General features: G+C 42.4%; 1 protein-coding gene across 2 annotated transcripts in view; it reads left to right on the top strand.

Moving 5' to 3' along the window:
- Positions 1-21,883, top strand: part of shprh (SNF2 histone linker PHD RING helicase) — a 53,184-nt gene extending 31,301 nt beyond the window's left edge. For both annotated transcript variants that reach the window (XM_084310030.1, XM_084310029.1), the window contains 12 exons: positions 3,121-3,294; positions 4,422-4,484; positions 5,027-5,252; positions 6,838-6,975; positions 10,492-10,593; positions 12,478-12,549; positions 14,599-14,787; positions 15,617-15,709; positions 17,155-17,241; positions 17,908-18,086; positions 20,149-20,229; positions 20,976-21,883. In XM_084310030.1, the coding sequence (XP_084166156.1) occupies positions 3,121-3,294; positions 4,422-4,484; positions 5,027-5,252; positions 6,838-6,975; positions 10,492-10,593; positions 12,478-12,549; positions 14,599-14,787; positions 15,617-15,709; positions 17,155-17,241; positions 17,908-18,086; positions 20,149-20,229; positions 20,976-21,072 (1,501 nt within the window). In that variant the 3' untranslated portion in view covers positions 21,073-21,883. The remainder of the gene's footprint in view (positions 1-3,120; positions 3,295-4,421; positions 4,485-5,026; positions 5,253-6,837; positions 6,976-10,491; positions 10,594-12,477; positions 12,550-14,598; positions 14,788-15,616; positions 15,710-17,154; positions 17,242-17,907; positions 18,087-20,148; positions 20,230-20,975) is intronic.
- Positions 21,884-23,880: the final 1,997 nt, after the last annotated feature.

Below are 23,880 nucleotides of genomic sequence, written 5' to 3'. Positions count from 1 at the left end.
GTTTAGCTGAATGCTTTTATCCAAAGCGACTTACGAGTTCTGTACAACAAGTCAGCAGGAAGGATACAACTCTGGCAGCTAAGGGTCAGTAAGATTGTTTGTCAAACAGTGTCAAACTTGAGTGCTACAGTCTTGAGTGCATATTAGCATAGTAGGTAGTAGTATAGACATATTAGCATAGTAGGTAGTAGTATAGACATATTAGCATAGTAGGTAGTAGTATAGACATATTAGCATAGTAGGTAGTAGTATGGACATATTAGCATAGTAGGTAGTAGTATAGACATATTAGCATAGTAGGTAGTAGTATAGACATATTAGCATAGTAGGTAGTAGTATAGTAGGTAGTAGTATAGACATATTAGCATAGTAGGTAGTAGTATAGACATATTAGCATAGTAGGTAGTAGTATGGACATATTAGCATAGTAGGTAGTAGTATGGACATATTAGCATAGTAGGTAGTAGTATAGACATATTAGCATAGTAGGTAGTAGTATAGACATATTAGCATAGTAGGTAGTAGTATAGACATATTAGCATAGTAGGTAGTAGTATGGACATATTAGCATAGTAGGTAGTAGTATAGACATATTAGCATAGTAGGTAGTAATATAGACATATTAGCATAGTAGGTAGTAATATAGACATATTAGCATAGTAGGTAGTAGTATAGACATATTAGCATAGTAGGTAGTAGTATAGCCATATTAGCATAGTAGGTAGTAGTATAGACATATTAGCATAGTAGGTAGTAGTATAGCCATATTAGCATAGTAGGTAGTAGTATGGACATATTAGCATAGTATGTAGTAGTATAGCCATATTAGCATAGTAGGTAGTAGTATAGACATATTAGCATAGTAGGTAGTAGTATGGACTAGACATAATCATAGTAGGTAGTAGGGATGTCCCGATCGCCTTTTTTTGCTCCCGATCCGATTCCGATCATGTGATTTTAAATATCTACCGATTCCGATCGTTCCCGATCCGATCCTTCACATTAGTAATCAATTTTGCCGCATTTTTGTCAGAAACTGGCGGAGCAAGACAAGTCCCTCTGTTGGCTATAGTCCCTGGAGGGGCGCGAGCGCGGCGGCTCGTTACATTCACCCTGAGAAATGTGCTTCATGAGAAATATTAAAAGTTTCAATATATGTTTGCAATTAGTTAACATTCAGTGTTCGACTTACGGTCTGAAACGCCGACGATAATCCTTAAGTCACAGCAAATAAATGACGTTATCCAGGTGAAAAGTTAGTCTGAAAAGTCCGCCTCCAGGCTCCAGCCTGCTGCTTCATGAGTTGTTCCTCCACACGGAATGTCGTCCTTGCAAACATTGCAATTGCTGTTGGACTGACTTGACTTTCTATTTTAAAATGCTTAGTTCCAACTTCCAAACCTCTAGCTGCTCAAGTGAGTGGATAACAGTGTTTCGGGAGCGACGTGTTGTACTGTTGTTGTTATGTGAGCGTGTAGCCGGTCTAAATTAAAGGGAATGTGTTTGTTGCAACGGTGTAAATTAACACTTTGGGTGCCGGGAAACGCTTAAACACGTCATTCCCGGCCATGCTCAAGTTGCCGAAGACGCTTTACAGCGTCTTTAATATCAATATTTCAAAAATCTGGGATCGGATTCATATGTCCCCTCCGCTGGCCTGAGATCCACCAGGAGGACCCACTGAGCTCTCTGGTGGTTCAGGAGCGCCATCTGGTGGCCGATCGGCGCAATCGCTTAACAGAAAGTGCCATAGAGGTTGTGCTGGGCGGCCGTATTACTTCCGGGCACTCGCTATAGGTCCCGGCATTCTAGCTCGTCACAATACACAGCGATCGATTGCCAATAACTCGATAAACAACATGATTTGGACGTATATACCATTATACAAGCTGGAGATGGACCGGGTAAATCTACATCCCATAATGATAAAATGTCTACTCTACGATGATCGCCCAACGGCGCGCGGAGACTGGGGTGAGTTTTAGCGTGTAAAGTTACCGTCTTCGATACTAACTGCTATTATCAACATTTGACCCACATTAGATGATTGGTATAACGCTGCCCACGGAATTATAAACGCCCCCTAGCCCATCCGGTCAACATCAGATGACGTGTAGTAACTTCTAGAAGTACGTCTAGTTGGAATTTTTTATATCGCGCTGATTGCCATAAAACTGTATTGCATCATCAATATAATGTATTTGGGGCTATAGATCACGTTCTGGAGAAAGCTGCAGAAAGAGATGAAAACATACTTATACATTAGACCATACTTTACTATGAATATGTGAATGAAAAAGTTTAACGTTGCTACACAATGAACAATACATATAGGACTTTGAATGGGCCCTAATAATGGCAATGTAGCAATAGAATTTAAAAAGTTATAGCCCTGCAAAGAAGGGGACTTTCTCTATAGACAAATAGAGCTGGCAACCTACGGTTGATAATGAATTTAACCCATGGCAGCCAAAGTGTTAAAGGGAATGTGTTTGTTGTGGACAATTATTCTGCTCTGTGTGACAATAAATACATTAATGATATATTATATGTAATTTAAAACCAAAACTAAGGCCTCCGTATGAGTTTAAGACGTGAACATGGTCATGTTTGTTGAATAAAAAAAAAAAAATCTTTTTTTACTGCCGATTTTTATTTAATTTTTTTTCAGATCCCGATCCTCTGAAAAGCACGTGATCGGCGCCGATCCCGATCACGTGATCGGATCGGGACATCCCTAGTAGGTAGTAGTATAGACATATTAGCATAGTAGTTAGTAATATAGGCACAGTAGATTACTTAGTAGCAAAGTGCATAATAGTTTCCAGTACGGGTAAGTTAAAGAATAGCAATCCTTATCTAAATTTGTTCATTTCATTGAGCTGTAATTAACACAACACAAGGAAGGATTCAGTGTCCTCTGATGACATCACGGGAGGAGATATTCAAACTAATTAACTCAATGACTGTCAAACTAGATGCATGTGTGCAAAACATTTAGAGCCTTGGGATAATAATGTGTGAGATGATGTGCAAAGTAAACCTCATTTGGTGCTCCTCCCCCTTTTTAATCCATGAAACTCAAAAGCTCGTCCGCTAACCAGAGAACGTTCCACGCAGGTTCCGTGACGGCCGAGGCCTGCAGTTCCTCCTCAGCACTCAGATGGGGGACCTGATGAAGTCCCAGAAGATGGTGCAGAGCGCCGTGACGCGTCTCGAAGGCCCGGCTTCCAAAGAGGTCATCGAGGAGGCCACCGTGTGTCACCTGAGGCCCGTCCGCCTGCCGCTCAACAAGTACGGGGCTTTCTTTTTGCTTTCGCTTTAAGTACCGACCTTTCTTTTTGCTTTTGCTTTAAGTACCGACCTTTCTTTTTGCTTTCGCTTTAAGTACCGACCTTTCTTTTTGCTTTTGCTTTAAGTACGGACCTTTCTTTTTGCTTTCCCTTTAAGTACGGGCCTTTCTTTTTGCTTTCGCTTTAAGTATGGACCTTTCTTTTTGCTTTTGCTTTAAGTACCGACCTTTCTTTTTGCTTTCGCTTTAAGTACCGACCTTTCTTTTTGCTTTCGCTTTAAGTACCGACCTTTCTTTTTGCTTTCGCTTTAAGTATGGACCTTTCTTTTTGCTTTTGCTTTAAGTACGGACCTTTCTTTTTGCTTTCGCTTTAAGTACGGACCTTTCTTTTTGCTTTCGCTTTAAGTACCGACCTTTCTTTTTGCTTTTGCTTTAAGTACCGACCTTTCTTTTTGCTTTCGCTTTAAGTATGGACATTTCTTTTTTGCTTTCGCTTTAAGTACGGACTTTTCTTTTTGCTTTTGCTTTAAGTACGGACCTTTCTTTTTGCTTTTGCTTTAAGTACGGACCTTTCTTTTTGCTTTCCCTTTAAGTACGGGCCTTTCTTTTTGCTTTCGCTTTAAGTATGGACCTTTCTTTTTGCTTTTGCTTTAAGTACGGACCTTTCTTTTTGCTTTCGCTTTAAGTATGGACCTTTTTGCTTTTGCTTTAAGTATGGACCTTTCTTTTTGCTTTAAGCATGGACCTTTCTTTTTGCTTTCGCTTTAAGTATGGACCTTTCTTTTTGCTTTCGCTTTAAGTATGGACCTTTCTTTTTGCTTTCGCTTTATGTATGGAACTTTTTTTCCGCTTTCGCTTTAAGTACAGACCTTTCTTTTTGCTTTCGCTTCAAGTATGGACCTTTATTTTTGCTTTCGCTTTAAGTATGGACATTTCTCTCTCTCCCATGAGCTCAATGTGACGCGGAAGTGCAGTGGTCTATTTAGAATATGTTCACTCAAATTGCATGTACTGTAAATGATTTTGCTGTGTGGTACCCAGCTTGTATCTCTCTCAATTGTTTAATTGTTTGTTTGTTTTCTTACTCTGTTCACTATGATGACTTTTCCCCCCTCTGTTTACATTCTAGTTGCGTTTTTTGCAAAGCGGATGATCTTTTCACAGATTACGAATCCAAGCTGTTTTCTCACACGTAAGTTAGGAAATATTTTACATATACAATTTTACATCAGATCTGTGACTTGTACACTTCTGTAAATAGGCCATCATTACACTCTCTGTAAATTAAACGGCCTCCTTGGTGTGACCCCTCCTTATTTTATATACCTGGTCAAACCTCCTTCTCACTAGATGTTCCCCGTGTTAACACTTCCTTTGGTCAAACCTTCCAATTTGCTGCCAGCAGTTGGAACGAGATGCAAAATACTTTATTGATACAATACAAATTGATCCCACTCACTACTTTTAAGGACTGTTTTATTTTATTAAATGTTATCCCCTTTCCCTGTTACCCTTTGAGAGGTCCTTTTGTCCCGTCGTCAGGCCACCATTGTAAATGAGAATTTGTTCTTAATTGACCTGCCTGGATAAATAAAGATTCAATAAAATAAAAATAAAAAAAAATATCTGTCAGTATATTCAGTAAGAAATATTCAGTAAACTAGCAGCTAGTTGATGCCCCTGTTGTGGTCGGCCTGAGGAACATGTCGTCCTGTATGCCCCCCCCCCCGGCAGGGTGAAAGGTCAGACGGCCATCTTTGAGGAGATGATCGAGGAGGAGGAGGGGCTGGTGGACGACCGGCTCCCCACTACCAGCCGTGGCCTGTGGGCGGCCAGTGAGACGGAGAGGACCCTGAAGGGCATCCTGTCGTTCGCCAAGGCCAAGCGCATGGACCCCGGCACGGTGGACGAGGGCAACACCTTCATGGAGCTGTTTGAGAACTGGAAGAAGGAGTACAAGGTATTGTAAACAAAACATCTAACAACATATTCTGTTGTTCGATACTTGGCTTGTGGTTCACTACTGGCAGTGTCCTACTGAGGCCTCGGATCTCCAAGAAGTCAATTTGTGATTAAAGGTGGTATTTTATTTGTTAAAATAAGTGGTCTACATGTTCAAATAATAGCTATACACTCCAACAGCCATCACTGATATAGTGTCTGGTCAGTAACATGGGTCTGCCAGTCCCTCCGCTCTGCAGTAAACGGGAAATACATTTCCTGGTATCCCGTTCCCACTTCATCCAATCAGGAGAGAGAACTCCACACTGCAAAAACGTTCTAAAGTAAGCGGTTTTAATCAACTATGTGCTTGAAACCATTTAAAAAAAAATGGTTAAATGGTTTTTAAAAATAAAAACATTTGCCTTGGTAAGATTTCTTTTATTTTCTTTCCACTTTTTCTCCCCATTTTCTATTTTTCTCCCATCCCAATTTCGTATTATCCAATTCTTCCCTCCCCTGTCTTGAACGTTACTAGACTATGCCTCCCACTGGTCGGCTGTAGTGAGGATAGAAGCCTTGCATCACGTGTCCCCTCCGGTACACGAGGAGGCAGCCTGTCGCATCTTTTCACCGCAGCAGCTCGAACTCTCAGTGGCGAGGAGTAACGCGTGGGAGGCTCACGCTGCCCCCGCTACTTCCTGCTTCCGCCGCACCAGCGTCACCCAACCGACCTGTAGGAGTTACTGTCCACAATGTCCAATCCCCACCCACCGGCTTTCCCACCCTCTAACACCTGCCAATTGTGTTAGTATGAACGACCGGCCAGCCGGTAGCAACGCCGAGAGCTGGGCTCGAACCCAGCGTATCCTGCGTTAGTGGCGAGCGCCTTGCCGGGCTTGCCCACTGCGCCAATCAGCCGCCCGCCTTTGTAAGATTTCTTGAAATAACTATGAATATCTAGGGTTCTCTCTCCTGATTGGATAAAGTGGGAAGGGATACCAGGAAATGTATTTTGTGTTTACTGCAGAGCGGAGGGACTGAGAGACCCATGTTACTGACCAAACACACAGTATCTATGATGGCTGTCGGAATGTAGAGGTATTTTAACACTTATTTTAACAAAAGAAAATGCCACTTACAGCATTTTTAGCATAGAGAAACCCAGATTGACCCAAAATTGACAGAATATTTTTCAACATTTTACAAATTCACTATCAGTGGTTTGACTTGGACACAGTAAAGACTTCTGGCGAACACTGATGAAACGCTGTTGGTTTACGCTTCGTGTGTGAATATCAATTAGTAATTGTGGTGTATACTGTTTATTTTTATATTCAGAGTTAATTATATTGTTTACACTGTTTATTTTTCTTATATTTCTTTATTCAGATTTAATTGTGTTGCTTATGTATGTCTTTCTACTATTACCCTGCCCATACCTGTACCTCCCCTCCCCCCTCCTTCATGCTCCTATGATGCCCAAATTTCCCCAAGGGATCAATAAAGGAATATCTTATCTTACCTTAGTTAATACTAGTAGTAACATCAGTGGTGGTTCTTGAAACAGACTCTGGATCAGATCCCTCTGTCTTCCTCTCCAGGTGCTTCATGAGTACTGGATGGTCCTCCGCAACAACGTGTCGGCCATCGACGAGCTGGGCATGGCCACCGAGAGGCTCCGCGTCCGCCTCCCCGACGAGCCCAAACCAAAAGTGCTGCACATCATAGAGCCACACGAGGTACAGTGAGCCACACGAGGTACAGTGAGCCACACGAGGTACAGTGAGCCACACGAGGTACAGTGAGGTACAGTGAGGTATAGTGAGCCGGGCAGTCTGGACCAGAGGAGGTTAAGCTAGGAGTCACTCAGAGGAGTGCTCATCGTGACCAGCTAGGAGAAGGAGACACTCAGAGGAGTGCTCATCGTGACCAGCTAGGAGAAGGAGACACTCAGAGGAGTGCTCTCATCGTGACCAGCTAGGAGACACTGAAGAAGAGGAGTGCTCTCATCGTGACCAGCTAGGAGACACTGAAGAAGAGGAGTGCTCTCATCGTGACCAGCTAGGAGACACTGAAGAAGAGGAGTGCTCTCATCGTGACCAGCTAGGAGACACTGAAGAAGAGGAGTGCTCTCATCGTGGCCAGCTAGGAGACACTGAGGAAGAGGAGTGCTCTCATCGTGGCCAGCTAGGAGACACTGAGGAAGAGGAGTGCTCTCATCGTGGCCAGCTAGGAGACACTGAAGAGAAGGAGACAATGATCTTAAGTAGAGAGAGGGGTGGGGGCCGTAGCCCCTGGCCTCTCACCTACTGTAGGTGTGAACTACGCTATTGTTTGGGGCAACCAAAAGGAATTCTTCCACAGTGCTAATCAGATGTATGCACAGAGTTGTAGTATGAATATGTACAGTGATACAGGTATAAATACACTATGGTAGTAAGTAGGGATGTCCGATATTATCGGCCGATATTGGCATTAAAATGTAATATCGGATTTTTCTTTTTTTTACATTACTTAACCTTTATTTACCCAGGCAAGCAAGTAAGAACAAATTCTTATTTAATTTATTGTCAAAAGTATGTATAATGTTGTGTTAATTCCACGAGAGATATGTAATGTTAATTACCTGAAATTATTCCGTTTTTTGGGGGGGGAAACCCTGCATATATCGGTATCGGTTGATATCGGTATCGGGAATTAAGAGTTGGACAATATCGGTACATATCGGATATCGGTAAAAAAAACAATATCGAACATCCCTAGTAGTAAGTCATACTGGCCAGCAGTGTAACTAGTAAGAGTAGGTCAGGGATATATGTACAGATATAGATATAGTGGAAAACCCCCTGCTCACCCTCCTAACTATTTTCATCGAGAGTATCCCACCTAGGAGTCATGACATCATTTTGACTCCTGAAACCCTGGCGTTGCTATTTCCAATCCCTAGTGCTGCCACACAGGCCCCGCAGGACTAGTCCAGGGTTCGCACAAGGTCCTTGAAGTGTTTAAAGTGCTTGATTTTTGAGAGAAAAAAAGTCAACGCCTGGAATTCCGTGAAAACAGCCAATTTTTTTAACAAGGTGCTTTGAAAAGTCCTTGAAATTCAAATCAACCATTTGCATTGAAAGTTTTGTTCATCCATGATAAAAAATGTCTGAATCAAGAAATATACTTTTTATTTTATTTAAAGTGTAACTAATTGTCGGAAATTGGTTTTAAGCCATACATATTGGATCAGTTTTTCTTTCTATAAAAAACAGCATTTTAAAATGAATTGGTTTTAAATGCCCTTTTAAAATGAAGAATAGTGCTTAGAAAAGTACTTGAAAGTCCTTGAATTTCATTTTGCAATGTCTGTGGGAACCCTGCTAGTAATTCAGAGGAATCCAGTCCCTAGTGTTGCCACACAGGGCCCCTCAGGGCTCTAGTCATTCAGATGAATGCTGTTTTGGCGGCATTGTCTTCCTTTTTTAAAGGGGAATGCCACTCATTTAAAAAATGTTATGCATATTTGAATTCAAATCTAATATTGAATCTAATGTAACTCAATTTATACCTACCTACTGCTTTCACTGTCTACACCTGCCCTACACTGTAATCATAGTAATCATAATCATTTGAACTACCGTACCTACCTCATACTATAGTCTACCCATATAACTCTGTATGATGGCATGTACAACAGTGCTGTATGTACAGCATATATACATTTATATTATATATTTATATTTACTGCATATACCGGTATATATATCCATATCTGTCTGAATATACCTGCATATAATACACCTGCATAATATTCCATATAACTCGGTATGATAGCATGTACAATAATGCTGTATATACCATATATATATTTATTCTTACCATACATATATCTATCCACATCTGTCTGTGCATACCTGCATAATATAATCCTTTTTACATATCTGTAGATACTATATCTATATCTGTACATATATCCCTTACCTACTCTTACTAGTTACACCGCTGGCCAGTATGACTTACCGTAATTCCTCTAATAGTAACCGGGTCTCAAATACAAGCCGGGTCTCTATTAATGGCCGGGTGCTCTCTTGAGCTAAGCAATTATAAGCCGGCCTCCTAATACAAGCCGGGTTACTAATATACTGAGCTGCATACTGAGCTAGTTACTTGATTTCACTTTGAAAATGTTGAAATGACCAGTGACCACCTGTAATTGCACTGTTTACTATTTCATACAGTACTTGGTTTCAATAAATGAACCCAGTACATTTTACTGGGTTCAAACTGACACAAAATGTTGATTTATTCATTATGATCAGTTTGAAAATTTGAAATATAGGCCTCCCTCTTATACAGGCCTCCTCCTAATACAAGCCTGGTACCCGCTACAGTTGAAACAAATACAAGCCGGGGTTACTATTAGAGGAATTACGGTACTCTACCATAGTGTCTTTATACCTGTATCACTGTACATATTAATACTACAACTCTGTACATACATCTGATTAGCACTATACTCAGTAGTACTAATGTATTATGTTATACCCAGTTTAATCACCTGTACATTGTATTAATGCACTTAAAATGATTATTTTATTATTATTATTTTTTTTACTTGCCTTTTGTTACTTACCTTTCGGACAAGTTATGTTTTTGTACGTTTTTTATTGATTTTTGCTACCGGGCAGTCCGGTAGAGAGAGAGAGAGGAGGAATGGGAGATAGACCAGGGAAGACATTCGGCAAAGATCACCGGGTCCGGGAGTCGAACCCGGGGTCGGCCATGTTGCACTGTAGTGCTGTATGCGGTGCGCCACTTTACTGTTACATTTGCACTCTGGTTGGATGCCAAACCTCTTTTCATTGTACTGTACTTGTGCTGTATGATGACTACATTTTAATCTAATCTTGAATTGAATCTAATCTAATGGTCTTCTTGTGCCCCAGTATTTGTGAACACTTGTGAGCTAATTTTGGGTGTAAGAGCTCACATAAACATTGTATGGCCTCCACAAAGTCAGAGCCCCATTCACTGTCTATGGAGCGGCCACAGATTTTACATCCCAGTGACATCACCGATGGGGGCGCTATTCTCTGATTGTCTAGCTTTAGGAGACAGTGGTGCATGCTCACAAATACCGACTGACCCGTCCTGGGGCGCAGGAAGAACAGCACGTGCTCACAAATACTCACACAAGAATACAAATTCTTAAAATGGGTGGCGTTCCCCTTTAACCTCAGTAATCCCTCCGGTTCTTCTGGTTCCAGGTGGAGCAGAACAGAGTGAAGCTCCTGAACGACCAGGCGGTGGCCAAGTCTCAGCTGCAGAAGAAGCTCGGCCAGTTCCTCTACCTCACCAACCTGGAGAAGGTGACTTATCATTAGTAGGGTTGGGCACCGAAAACCGGTTCCTAACCGGTTCTGGACATATTTGCATTTCGATTCTTAATTTCGATTCTAATACCCTAGTTACAGTACAGCAACCAAATTAAACTGTATCAAGTCAACTGACGATGTGAATAGTATGATTTTGAAAATTATGAAATAAGCTGTGGCCTGTTTTGACCTGCACCTCAAAGAATCGGAATCGAGAATCGTTTAGAACAGGAATCGAAATGGAGAATCAGAATCGGAATCGTTCAAATCCAAACTATGCCCAACCCTAATTATTAGCACTAGTCAGATCCTAATTTCGAAGTGAATTTTATTTGTTTTGAGTTGACCTTTAAATTCATCTCAAGCAACTAACCTTGCTAGCTTTGCATACAGAATCCAATTTTATGTTAGGCTATAGTGCAAAATTACTTTTGGTTCATTATGAAAATGTGATGGGATGGACTGGACACCATGTGACTTGCTCTTACAAAATCAGTCACATTGACCCGAAAACATTTTGAGATGTATACATCAATGGAAAGAGGAGAATGTTAGCTTTCCAATGATACCAATATCACCTTTCTACTCCAAATATAAAGCAAGTTATTACAATAGTTAGTTACTACATATCGGATGTCAGCAAAACCTTATTGTGGAGAAAAAAGCCTACAAAGTTTTCAGTTAATTAATTAGAATACATTTATTTGTGTTATACTGTATATTATTCAACTCATCACGAGCAGAGCTTTCATTAGAGCCTAATATGAAGGCTCTGTGACGATTTTGAAAAAAATCCCGTTTGGAGCTCAAAATATATACCCACTCCAAAATATATTCACACATAAAAAGAAAAGAATGACATCAACCATCACTATTCACTCGAGTGACGGCATAGGCTGAGACACAGGTGCAGCATCCATTCTGGAAGAAGATGGCATAGAATGCACACCTGCAAAAGCGAAAGTCAAGTAGAGGAGCAAAGCACCCCTGGGCAACAAGCCTTATTGCACCAATACATCCATGGAAAGGCTCCGTCATTTAACAGAAATAGATTCCTGAGTCGTATGCTCCATCTGATCAAGCTCCCATACTTGTTGTATTTCCAAGTATGATCTCCGACCACTGTGTGTCGACTTGTAACTGTCTTAGCTGATTTCTTTAATTGTTTATTCTTATTTATTGTGCCTAATATGTATGAGATTGCTGATAAACTGTGTATTTGTTCTGTAAGCTTGTCGTTGTTGTAAATTAGGGTAACCTCTGTGTCTCACGAGTTGAAATAATGGTTTGAAATTAAACTAAATGTATATATGTAAAAGGTATTTCTTGGCCCTCTCATCCATGCCTTCAGGTATTACTTGTGCTTAATACTGCCAGTGTCTTGTGGAATCTCCTGTTGGTGAAACCCCTTTGAGGGCATCGAATACCTCTCTCCAGAATTTGTTTAGTTTAGTTTTTATTTATTTGTTAGAGAGGGACAACGTACATTAAGGAACATTTTATAAAACAGAATGTAAATGTACCCAATTGTAGTCAAAAGGCTAGTTTACATTGGCAGTCCCCCTGCCAGAAATAATGGGCTAGTACCTAGTACAAAAAAAGATAAAAACGCAAGTACAAACACATTAGCAATAACATACTGTACATAATTCAACCCTTGCAATATACACAGTTCATCGCCACATAGTATACACATCCGTGTTCACATCTTTGATTATCTATCAACCAATTCCTAAGATTATAGGCATTGAATGAAAAGGACTCTCTACCGTAATGTTCTGTGGGATTTTATTCCACTCAGGCGCTGTTTTATGAGAGAAAAGCGAGAATACACTGGGCTTGGCATGACTTCACTAAACATGATTCATCTTGCTTCAGTCCCAGGACAAGGAGACCGGAGGCCTGAACCCAGAGCCGTGTCCCATCTGTGCTCGACCTCTGGGGAAGGAGGTGAGTCGTCAACCAGTCACCCTCGTACTGTCTTCTACTATCATGCACTCTTCCTCTAAATAACCTTCGTACTGTCTTCTACTATCATGCACTCTTCCATTAAATAACCTCCATACTGTCTTCTACTATCATGCACTCTTCCACTAAATAACCTTCGTACGGAGGCGGAGAAAAAGAGGAATAAAAAAAAAAGTTATAAAAAAAAAAGTCTTAAAAGGTATTATATTCATAATTCTCAATGTAAGGCATTAACAGGTATTAAAAAGTAATTTTACATTTAATTTGTACAGGTATTAAATTTTTTGAGGGGGCAGCCCTGCTGTCGGGAGATGAAATAATATTAAATATATGAAACGTTTTTGTGTTCAAGTGGTTGTTTTCTGCGGGGCTACTGGGAGCTTGGTGTGTCTGGCGAGAGCTTGTATGGAACGAGTGAGAATTTTAATTGGCAAGTGCAGCCGCCAGTTCAGTGTCACTATGTGTTTTTTTTTTATTGTGTTGCCCACCTCACAAAAAAATTATTTTAAGAAGAGCAGCTTGTGCCAGACAACCAGGTCAAACAGACAGCCAGACAGCCAGGTCAGACAGACAGACAGCCAGACAGCCAGGTCAAACAGACAGCCAGACAGCCAGGTCAGACAGACAGACAGCCAGACAGCCAGGTCAGACGGGGAAACTGGAGACCTGTTTAATCAAGCCTGGTCTGGGATTGTAATTACATCTATTCTGTGACCAGTGGCTGATTCCCCCTCGGCTAGAATTAATTTTAGAAATCCGAAGATTGTAAAAGAGATCGCAAACAGCTGTCCGCGGTTAAATGGAACACTCTAACGTCTCCTACAGTCCTCTCGCGTGGCGCGTTTACTGTCAACGCGGTAGCGTTTGACCTTTGACTCTGTGTGTGTGTGTGTGTGTGTGTGTGTGTGTGTGTGTGCGTGCGTGCGTGCATGCATGCGTGCACGTATACCTGTCAGCGTGCGCCTGCATGTCGAATGTCCGTCGCGTGTAAATCATCCACTCGCCCCTGTGTGTCTGACTCCCACCTAAACTCCACGGACTATTACATATATGATGTATATCAAGTCGGGTTAGGGTACCTTGTGTATACTGCACCTTTGTATACTTTACTTACTCATAGTATATTTAGATTGTAGTGTTTATTGTAACCATATTTATTGTAATGTATAATATAACTGATAGGGCGCACAGACCCTCATCTGCACCTTTGATCACACTGACTACTTGCTCATATGCGTATTTTCAGAGTTAATTATATTGTTTACACTGCTTATTTTTTTTTATACTTTTCTACTGTACTATCATTTCTATTGCCTGTATTTATGTCTTTCTACTATTACCCTGCCCATACCGCCCCTCCCCCCTCCCCCATGCTGCTATGATGCCTGAATTTCCCCAAGGGGATCAATGAAGGAATATCTTATCTTACCTCATCTCCTCTCCTCCTCTCCTCTCCTCTCCTCTCCTCTCCTCTCCTCTCCTCTCCTCTCCTCTCCTCTCCTCTCCTCTCCTCTCCTCTCCTCTCCTCTCCTCTCCTCTCCTCTATGTCTTGTGTATGTATGTGATGAATAAACCTCTTGAATCTCCTCTCCTCTCCTCTCCTCTCCTCTCCTCTCCTCTCCTCTCCTCTCCTCTATGTCTTGTGTATGTATGTGATGAATAAACCTCTTGAATCTCCTCTCCTCTCCTCTCCTCTCCTCTCCTCTCCTCTCCTCTCCTCTCCTCTATGTCTTGTGTATGTATGTGTTGAATAAACCTCTTGAATCTCCTCTCCTCTCCTCTCCTCTCACCCTCTCCTCTCCTCTCACCCTCTCCTCCCCTTCTCCTCTCCTCTCACCCTCTCCTCTCCTCTCACCCTCTCCTCTCCTCTCCTCTCACCCTCTCCTCTCCTCTCCTCTCCTCTCCTCTCACCCTCTCCTCTCCTCTCACCCTCTCCTCCCCTTCTCTCCTCTCACCCTCTCCTCTCCTCTCCTCTCACCCTCTCACCCTCTCCTCTCCTCTCCCCCTCTCCTCCCCATCTCCTCTCCCCAGTGGGCGGTGCTGACCTGCGGCCACTGCTTCTGCAACGAGTGCATCGCCATCATGGTGGAGCAGTACAGCGTGGGCTCCCGGCGCCGGGCCATCAGGTGCGCCATCTGCCGGCAGACCACCTCGCACGCCGAGATCTCCTACGTCTTCACCACGCTGGCCTCCGGGCACGACCAGGACATCCCCGTCAAGGTGTGTGAGGTGTTCGGGGGACTGACTGTTCCGGGGGGGTTCACATGCCTTCGAGCGTCATTGTACTATTGTACTTATTTTATGCCTATTCTTAAATCTGTACGTTTACATTGCGCTACTTTTATTGTCTTTTATACCTCTTATGTCTGAAAATGTATGCTGATTTTATGCCTATGTTCATTTTCTTTATACTAATTGCTGTGGTGCACTCTGGACTGACTATGTAGATAGTTGTTAATATTTATTATTTTTATATTGTAGAAAAGTGTGCATTGAAATGTCTGCAAAGTCTCGACTACATTGAAAATGAGGGTGACCTCAATTGTAATTTTCAAGAATAAATAAAGGAGGTTGATGAAGGTCAGCCGGTGGGGCCATGTTTCTTTGTTTTTTACGACGGCTTCTGGGTTTGTCGTCGTTGTGGTCGTCACGAGCGCACGTGTTGGTTCGCTGAAGGATCGAGCTTGTTGACTGAACTGTGTTGATTTGGTTCCACCTTCACAATATGTTAAAATTCAGCTGCTGGCCCCTCGTGTCGAGAGGCCTGTCAATCAAGTTGAGAAATTCATCCAATCTGACATTTTGGCTTCCTGTGGACAGACTCCTTGTTTTAGACTAAGACTCCTTAGTCTAGTCTATATTTTTTAGACTAAGGAGTTGGCCTAAACTTTTGAAAAAGAAAAGAACACCACAAACGGTAGACCTATTCCCTGCCAAAACACTTGTTGTTACTCCCGAGAAGAAAAGTCTAAACATTTTTGTCATTCAAAACATTCCTTGGGTCACTCTGCCCCGCTGTAAGTAGCTTTCCTCTTCCTGTGTCCGTCAGGGAAGCCACTCGACCAAGGTGGAGGCGGTGGTGAGGACCCTGAAGAAGATCCAAGTGATCGACCCCGGGTCCAAGTGCCTCGTCTTCTCCACGGTAACCCAAAACTCTCACGTCTTCTATCGTCTCCTACGCAATAGACGCGTTATTAGGGACAAGCAGGAAGTGGACCCAGGAACATGTCTCATTGAATGGAGTTTTGCCAGATAAGACAAGATAAGATATTCCTTTATTGATCCCCTTGGGGAAATTCGAGGTGTCATTATATGTTGCAATAAATCATTTGAATCTGAATATCTACTATGAGTAAACAGTATACTCAAGGTGCAGTAACACAGGGTACCCTAACTGGCCCGATATATACGTTGTAGTCTGTGCAGGTTGGGTGGTTAAGTATATGTAAGCATACTGTGTGTCAAATTGGTTATTTTTAAAGGTCCAGTAGAATGATGTTTTAATTGTTTTAATGTTTTAATCATGAGTTAGGGCTCGGCGATATGGCCAAAATTGTTATCACGATATATCACGATACAAATGTTCATGTCGTTCGATATCGATAATTATCTATATTTTTATTAGTATATTTTATTTATTTATTATTATTATTATTATTTAAACAACAAATGTACGTTTATTTTGCAGCAATTCTTTGTCGTTGCCGCCATCTTTAGTGTTACAGCCCCTCACACTCCAGTTCTCAGGCTGCAGCTGGTTTGAAAGCGAAAGTTCCAAAAAAAGTGGCTGTGGCTCCAGGGGAGTTGAACAGTTCTGGCTCTGCTAGTTTATTTTCAATTTTTTTGTGCTTTTTTGGTAGACAAACCACCACACACATGCTCCGTGACTGGAGACTAGCTCTGCTAGCACACATAGCCTACTGTGTACAGACGATTTCAAACTTTTTTTTATTAGAAAGCAAACTAAATAAATGGACAAGAGAAAATAAATCTCAATTTGGTCAGTATTGTCATTTGGACAAGCAAAGCCATTACTTTAAGTTGCAGGCAAGAAAGACAAGTCTGTCCACTGTCTCTGGTTTTAAAGCTGCCCTGTTGCAGGTCACAATACATCATTTTTTCGATATTCTTTTTATTATTGATTATTAAAGTATATCGCGATAATTATCGTTATCGTTTTATCGTTCTAAGTGTTTTAGGTCACCCTCTCTGAGCACAGCCAGCTCTCCGTAGGCTGAGGGGGCGTGGCCTTCTGTTCTCTAGTCTAGACTACACAGTTGATGCTTGATACCAGGACAAGGTTACATCATCACTCAGCTGGATGTGACTGATGGGTCAAATCAGAGTAAACCGAGTATATCAAGGAAGCCGATTGGATGTCTGAAATGGCTTTGTTTATATCCAGGGGGATAGGGTCTCAGCTATTGGGAATTTTCGCTTGTTAAAATATGTTTTGAAAATAAGTCTTGACAAAACCCCATTCGACTGGGACTGTTCTTGGGTCCTCCTGATTATTCCCAGATGCAGCCTGTTTTGATCCTATCGAGTCGAGATGATTTTAACACGTTGTCTTTATTCTCTTACCAGTGGCAGAATGTACTGGATATTATCGCCAAGGCTTTATTTGACAACAACATGGAATTTTCACAAATCAACGGGACTCACAAATTCCAGGTTTGCATTTAATATTTGTTCACATAAGGTTACATAGAGGAGAACGACACTCGGTTACACCCCTTACAAAAACATCATGATATTTCCAAAATAACTGGTATTTCCATCATTATTTCATAGTTGTACCCACAGAGGTCTCCCTCTCTCACGCCACTGGTCTGATAGTTGTACCCACAGAGGTCTCCCTCTCACTGGTCTGATAGTTGTACCCACAGAGGTCTACCTCTCTCACCACTGATCTGATAGTTGTACCCACGGAGGTCTACCTCTCACTGGTCTGATAGTTGTACCCACAGAGGTCTACCTCTCTCACCACTGATCTGATAGTTGTACCCACGGAGGTCTACCTCTCACTGGTCTGATAGTTGTACCCACGGAGGTCTCCCTCTCACTGGTCTGATAGTTGTACCCACAGAGGTCTACCTCTCACTGGTCTGATAGTTGTACCCACGGAGGTCTCCCTCTCACTGATCTGATAGTTGTACCCACGGAGGTCTACCTCTCACTGGTCTGATAGTTGTACCCACGGAGGTCTACCTCTCACTGGTCTGATAGTTGTACCCACGGAGGTCTACCTCTCACTGGTCTGATAGTTGTACCCACAGAGGTCTACCTCTCACTGGTCTGATAGTTGTACCCACGGAGGTCTCCCTCTCTCTGTTGCAGGAGAACCTGTGGTCCTTTAAGCACGAGGAGCGGAGGAACATCCTGCTGCTGCCGCTGCACTCCGGCTCCAACGGGCTGAACATCATCGAGGCGACGCACGTCCTGCTGGTGGAGCCCATCCTGAACCCGGCCCTGGAGCTGCAGGCCATCGGCAGGGTGCACCGCATCGGGCAGACCAGGTGAGGCCGAGGACCGGGCCAGGTAGTTAGTTAAGGTGCTCCCATAGTCGAGCGGACTGTACACGGACTGGACTCTGCGGAGGTCCACTGGACTCTTTGAGCTTTCATAGTCGGATCTTCGCGGACCAATTTCCTACATGTCTCGCGCCAGTTTACACCTCGCGCCAGTTTGTGTGACACCAAGTGGGCGCCGCGGACGTCCGCGCGTCAGAAAATAGGAGCTTCGCACTTGGACTCTGCTGTGGGTCTGCTCTGAGTACCCTTTGGGTCAGCTTTGAGCTCGCGGGAGTCTGCTCCGTGTATGGTCCGCTCGACTATGGGAGGGCCTTTAGACTTGTTCTTGTTCTTGTTCTTGTTCTTGTTCTTGTTCTTCTTCTTCTTCTTCTTCTTCTTCTTCTTCTTCTTCTTCTTCTTCTTCTTCTTCTTCTTCTTCTTCTTCTTCTTCTTCTTCTTCTTCTTCTTCTTCTTCTTCTTCTTCTTCTTCTTCTTCTTCTTCTTCTTCTTCTTCTTCTTCTTCTTCTTCTTCTTCTTCTTCTTCTTCTTCTTCTTGTTGTTGTTGTTGTTGTTGTTGTTGTTGTTGTTGTTGTTGTTGTTGGTTCTTCTTCTTCTTCAGCCCTTGTGTTTTCAGTTGTCGATCCAAATCACTTTGAGTTTGAACGTGATAATATCAACCCAAAAGTACTCAATGCCTACTACTGTCTTGAACTATGAATGTACACGATGCTACCATACCGTCCGCAGAGTTCAACTAGGCCCGCGCTCTAGTCCGTACAATGTTTTCACAAAAAGTCATCAGGTGTCTTTGGGAGAAGACAACTGGTACAAGACCGGATCTCAGCAACTCAAGAAGTATAACGGGAAGAAAGATGTGTTAAAAAGCCTTTATTGTATCATGGCTACATAGTATAGAAAACGCCAACTTGTTTCGACCAAGCTGGTGTTCATTCCTGCCCTGATGAAGACCAGCGTGGTTGAAACCTGTTGGCGTTTTTAAACTATGTACACTGGGTATCTGCAGGGTATTAACACATTCAGTGCCACGCCCCTTTGACCATATATGGGCTAGAGTGGCAATAAGGAAGTCAATGGGAGGTCGGGGAAATTTGCGAACGCTTAAACTATATCTTAAATATAGTCTAAGCGTGGGTCTAAAACACCCCTCGCTTATCAATGACTTGCTTGCAGTCAACATGTACGAAACGGATTGTTTTTTCATTGGTACATTTCCGTTTTATACCGTTTTGAATACGAGTATAGTTTTGGAGAATTCTAGTAATTCCAGAGAAATTCCGCGATAATAGCTCTTTAGTCGAATACACAAAACACGTTGTCATTTTTCGGCTGATTTATGGATCGTTTTCAAATAAACGCTAGATTATCGATAGTATATGTGTACTTATGCACGCTAGAGAAGCGGGCTGAAAAATCTATTATCCATGACCTGGTCAGCGCTAACGTGACACACACACACACACACACACACACACACACACACACACACGCTGCGATGGCTGAGAAAAAAACATCTGATTAACCCAATACTGGTAAAATAGAGTCCTTACCTCACATCAGATGTTCTGCAAAAAGATTAATCCAATTCCTGATCGCCATTCCACATATTGATCGCGTTTATTGATCCAACGTTATAGTCCAAAACACATAATCGAAAGCTGCTCCCAGCCTCCCCAGTGAATGTGGTATACGATACTGCTTGCCAGAGAAGGGAAAACCCCGGACCGGACTTTTTTTCTGATGCACAGTCCCACCCAATCCAATCCAATGATGTGCAATACCATCCGGGAGGCGATAGGCGGCGGTATTTGCCCTTTTCGAGCTCAGACCCATTCCCAATGATAACGTCAGGCTGGATGGATGAAAAATTTATGGATATCGCTAATAAAAGAAATAACGATTAAAAGCCGAGTTTTCTCGTTTTTTCTCTGGCCTTGGCACTCAATGCAAATAATATTAAATATATGAAATGTACGCAGGTGCAGCCGCCAGTTCAGTGTCTCTGTGTTGTGAGCACAGTGTTGTAAGTGTGACTCTCTCCGCTCCCCAGACCCACCTTTGTACATCGATTCCTCATCAAGTCCACGATTGAAGAGAGAATGCAAGCTATGCTGAAGACGGCGGAGAAGAGGTGAGATATCGCAGTACTGAGAACATCTATTTTGGTCGATACTGTATTTAAAATGTGAGAAAACAGAATGTAGTTAACATGGTTGCAAGTACTTTATGGTAACATGGACCATCCCTTCCACACGGTGTGATAGAAAGTGTAAAGCAGACGTGTGAGCCTTGCGGGTGGCCTGGAGGTAGAGTGGAAAGCTAGGAGGGTGGCTGGTATTAACATCTACAGTTCTCACCATCTCTGCCAAAGAGCCCTTGAACCCCACAGAACGGCTATTGTGTTTACCAATGGGGTTTTTCTTCACAGTAGCAGATAAAGATTACACTACACTAATTATTATATATTATATATTATTATTACACTAATATTATAGTATTAAAAAAAACTGATAAGTTATATTCATTAAAGAAAGTTGATTTAATAAAAAAAAAACTAATTTAATCAGATTAATCACTTTATTCAAATTGAAGATTTAGTTTGAGGATATTTATAAAAAAGAAAAAAAGTTCGAACATACGTTCGAAAAAACCTGACGAAGTTCGAATCCCAAAAACAGGCTTCGGGGAAACAGCCTTACTGTGTAATGCATACAATACTCGTTAATAGAGCTAGGAGGTGACCCTGTGCTCTGACCTCTCTGAAGAAATGCATATGTGTGGGGGACATTGTATATATTTTAAGTGTAAATTGACAATAAAGTCAATCTTCTCCTCCTTCTCCCTCTCCTCTTCCTCCTCTTCCTCTTCCTCCTCCAGTCACAGCACCACAGCCATGAAGCACTCCGAGGCAGCGGTGCTGACGGTCGCCGACCTGGCCGATCTGTTCACCGGGGACACTGAACCGCTGGAGTAAAACCATGACCACCGTACCGTACAAAGACAAGCAGACTGAGGGAGCTCTGCGGCGGTAGAATTCACCTTGCTAGGCAACAAGGACGCTGCTAGTAGCTTGCCGCTTTTTTTTATTCCACTTCCTGTTACACGGCATCTAGGGAGGGACGCGTTAGCCTTCCAGGTCTGTCGATTTTCAAAGGAAACATCTGTGAGCCACTTGTTCTTTTAATTTTTTTAAAATTTTAAATGATCTTCGGTACAAGGAGGGTGAGCTAGCTACGCGGTCTCGTCCATAATATACTCTATGTGTTATCGTTCGGTTCGGGAATAGCCACGCTAGCTGCTAGCTATCATCTTTGCCTCGCTGTTCAGCCACCGGAAATAGAACTCCAGCTGGCGAAAGTGCGTGGGGACTAAATAAGTTCAATAGTAAGTAACAACATAATTTTATCACATTCCACTTTTAATAGGTATTTTAAAGTCCGATCGGATTCCAACTTTGAATTCCGCAAAGCACTACGATGAGAAACATGTCCGTCTGGGCGCGCTCCTCGATAACTTGATATTGTCTCGGTCAGTCAGTACACATTTTTGTGTGATTTACATTTTACTCGAATGCACCGACAAGTGTTCACATTAATCTAACATTATGGTTCATTACTATGTGCATTTATATGCTCCTTGTGAACGTGAATGTGCTAAGAAGAAAATAAATGTTGGGGGAAGAATACGTCGGAAAATGGTGACTACATTCCAAATGCTTTTATCCACGTAGGAATTGTCCGTATTCGCACGGCTGCCATTTTGCCCTTACGTCGTAGGAGAAAAATGACACCTGTGTAGTTTTCTCTCCTTTTGAAGGAATAAACGGCTGTCTGTGGCAGTGTTTATGAATTTGGTTCCGATCGGCTATCTCCTTCTTTTGTGTGTGTGTGTTTGTTTGCGGTGTTTCTGTCAAACGCAGCTACTGTCGTTTATTTCCATGCTGTAAAAAAGGGGGAAACAGGAAGGAAGCCATTGACCTTTACAACGGGAATGAAAGTCAGAGCTTAGGAGGGATTCTCTCCCCTCAAGAGAATCCCTTTTAAGTCCACTACCCCCGTGAGATAATGCTAGACAATCCTGTCTGACACCCTTAGCTTGTCTTGTTAGCAAGACAAAAAAAAACACCCAAGATTCAGTGTCTAATAAAAAACGAATCTTGTAAATTCATCTCATAAATAAGTCTTAAACGTGCGAGAGGTGTTTTCTGTCTCGAGGGGCAGCTCATCCTCTTTCATATCATCCATGTGGATTCTTTTGACTGGGGTTTAATGTCTACAGATGGCAGATAGGTTTGTGCATTTTTACACTGCTATATCATGTTTCTCAATATATATTAGTGCTGTCAATCGATTAAAATATTTAATCACGATTAATCACATGATTGTCCATAGTTAACTCGTGATTAATCGCAAATTAATCACATTAAAAAAAAAATGAGTCAACAACAGAGTGATGCACAAAATAACTTAAAAGAAAATAATAATTTAAAACATTGAATAAAGTGTGCATGAAATAATAGGGGAAAGAAAACGTTAGGAACTTGTTACATTCACCCACACAAGGGCTGAGTAATCACACACACACTCTCCCAGCTCTCTTTCTCTCTTGCCCCTTCCTCATCTCTCACCCCCTCTCTCTGTATATATCACACACACACACACTTCAGAAACAAACATAGTATCAATGAGAGCATCAATAATACACCTGAGTGAAGTCTAGTAAAAAGAAAAAAAATCTTAAAAGTTAATCGTGAGTTAAAAAAAATAGTGGCGTTAATAGAATCGGGCGATAATGCGTTAATAACGCATTAACTTTGACAGCCTTAAAATATATATATATATATGTGTATATATTTATATATAATGCGCAAGAAGGACTTGAAATTAAGTGTTTCCCAATGTCCCAGGTACAATAGAAACTGCTATATCATGTTTTTCAATAGGTTCTAATATATATAATGCTGCACAAAAAGGACTTGAAATGAAGTGTTTCCCGGTGTCCCAGGGATGATAAAAGAAAGTGTGTCCAGGACAGAACAAACATATTTGGGGACAGTCCCTAAGGCCGGTGGATCCTCTTTTGGATTTGAGACGGTTCTTCACTTCGGAAACAAATAGAGCGACAGTTCGAGACAATTCCGGGAGCCCTGCGTACGAGGAGAAAAACATCTCCCTCCTCCCCCCCCCCACACACACACACACACACACACACACACAACACCCCCGGGGCCCTTGGCATCATCACTGAACTGTCCTTGACTCGTAATGGCTTTTTCTTTTCGCCTTGAGTGACTGGGATTCCCGCACCAGTAAAGATTTTTTTGCCATGCCCTTTAAAACCTGCGGACAAAAGCCGCGTAACCACAAAGACGGCCAAACCCCTGTACCCCATTGTCTCTCCCGCTGCATGGTTACCGGACTCCTCGTAGTAAGGGGACGGGTTGTAAGATGTTTACTAAAGGGGGCATCGCCGCGATAGGGGGCCGGCTGCATGTGTGTTACCTCGGGCTCCCCTCCGCTCTCCCTATTCATGTGCGGAATCTCATTGTTGTGGCGGGGACATCATTCAAGCCGGTGTTTTTAGGGGCTGGAGGGAGGCTCCCAGTTCATTAGAGCTGTGTTTTCGAGGGGTGGCGGTGACGAGGAGGGGCACTACGTCTTGTTGGGGCGCTTGACAGCGAGCTCCCGGGAAGATTCACACATTCGGTGTGGGGCGGAGAGAGGGCCTGTGTGTGTGTGTGTGTGGATGCGCCGAAAAGAGAAACCAGACTTTTGGATGACGA

Source organism: Notolepis coatsorum, assembly GCF_963971535.1.
Source record: "Notolepis coatsorum genome assembly, chromosome: 3".
Lineage (NCBI taxonomy): Eukaryota > Metazoa > Chordata > Actinopteri > Aulopiformes > Paralepididae > Notolepis > Notolepis coatsorum.
This window is presented reverse-complemented; position numbering and strand designations above follow the sequence as displayed.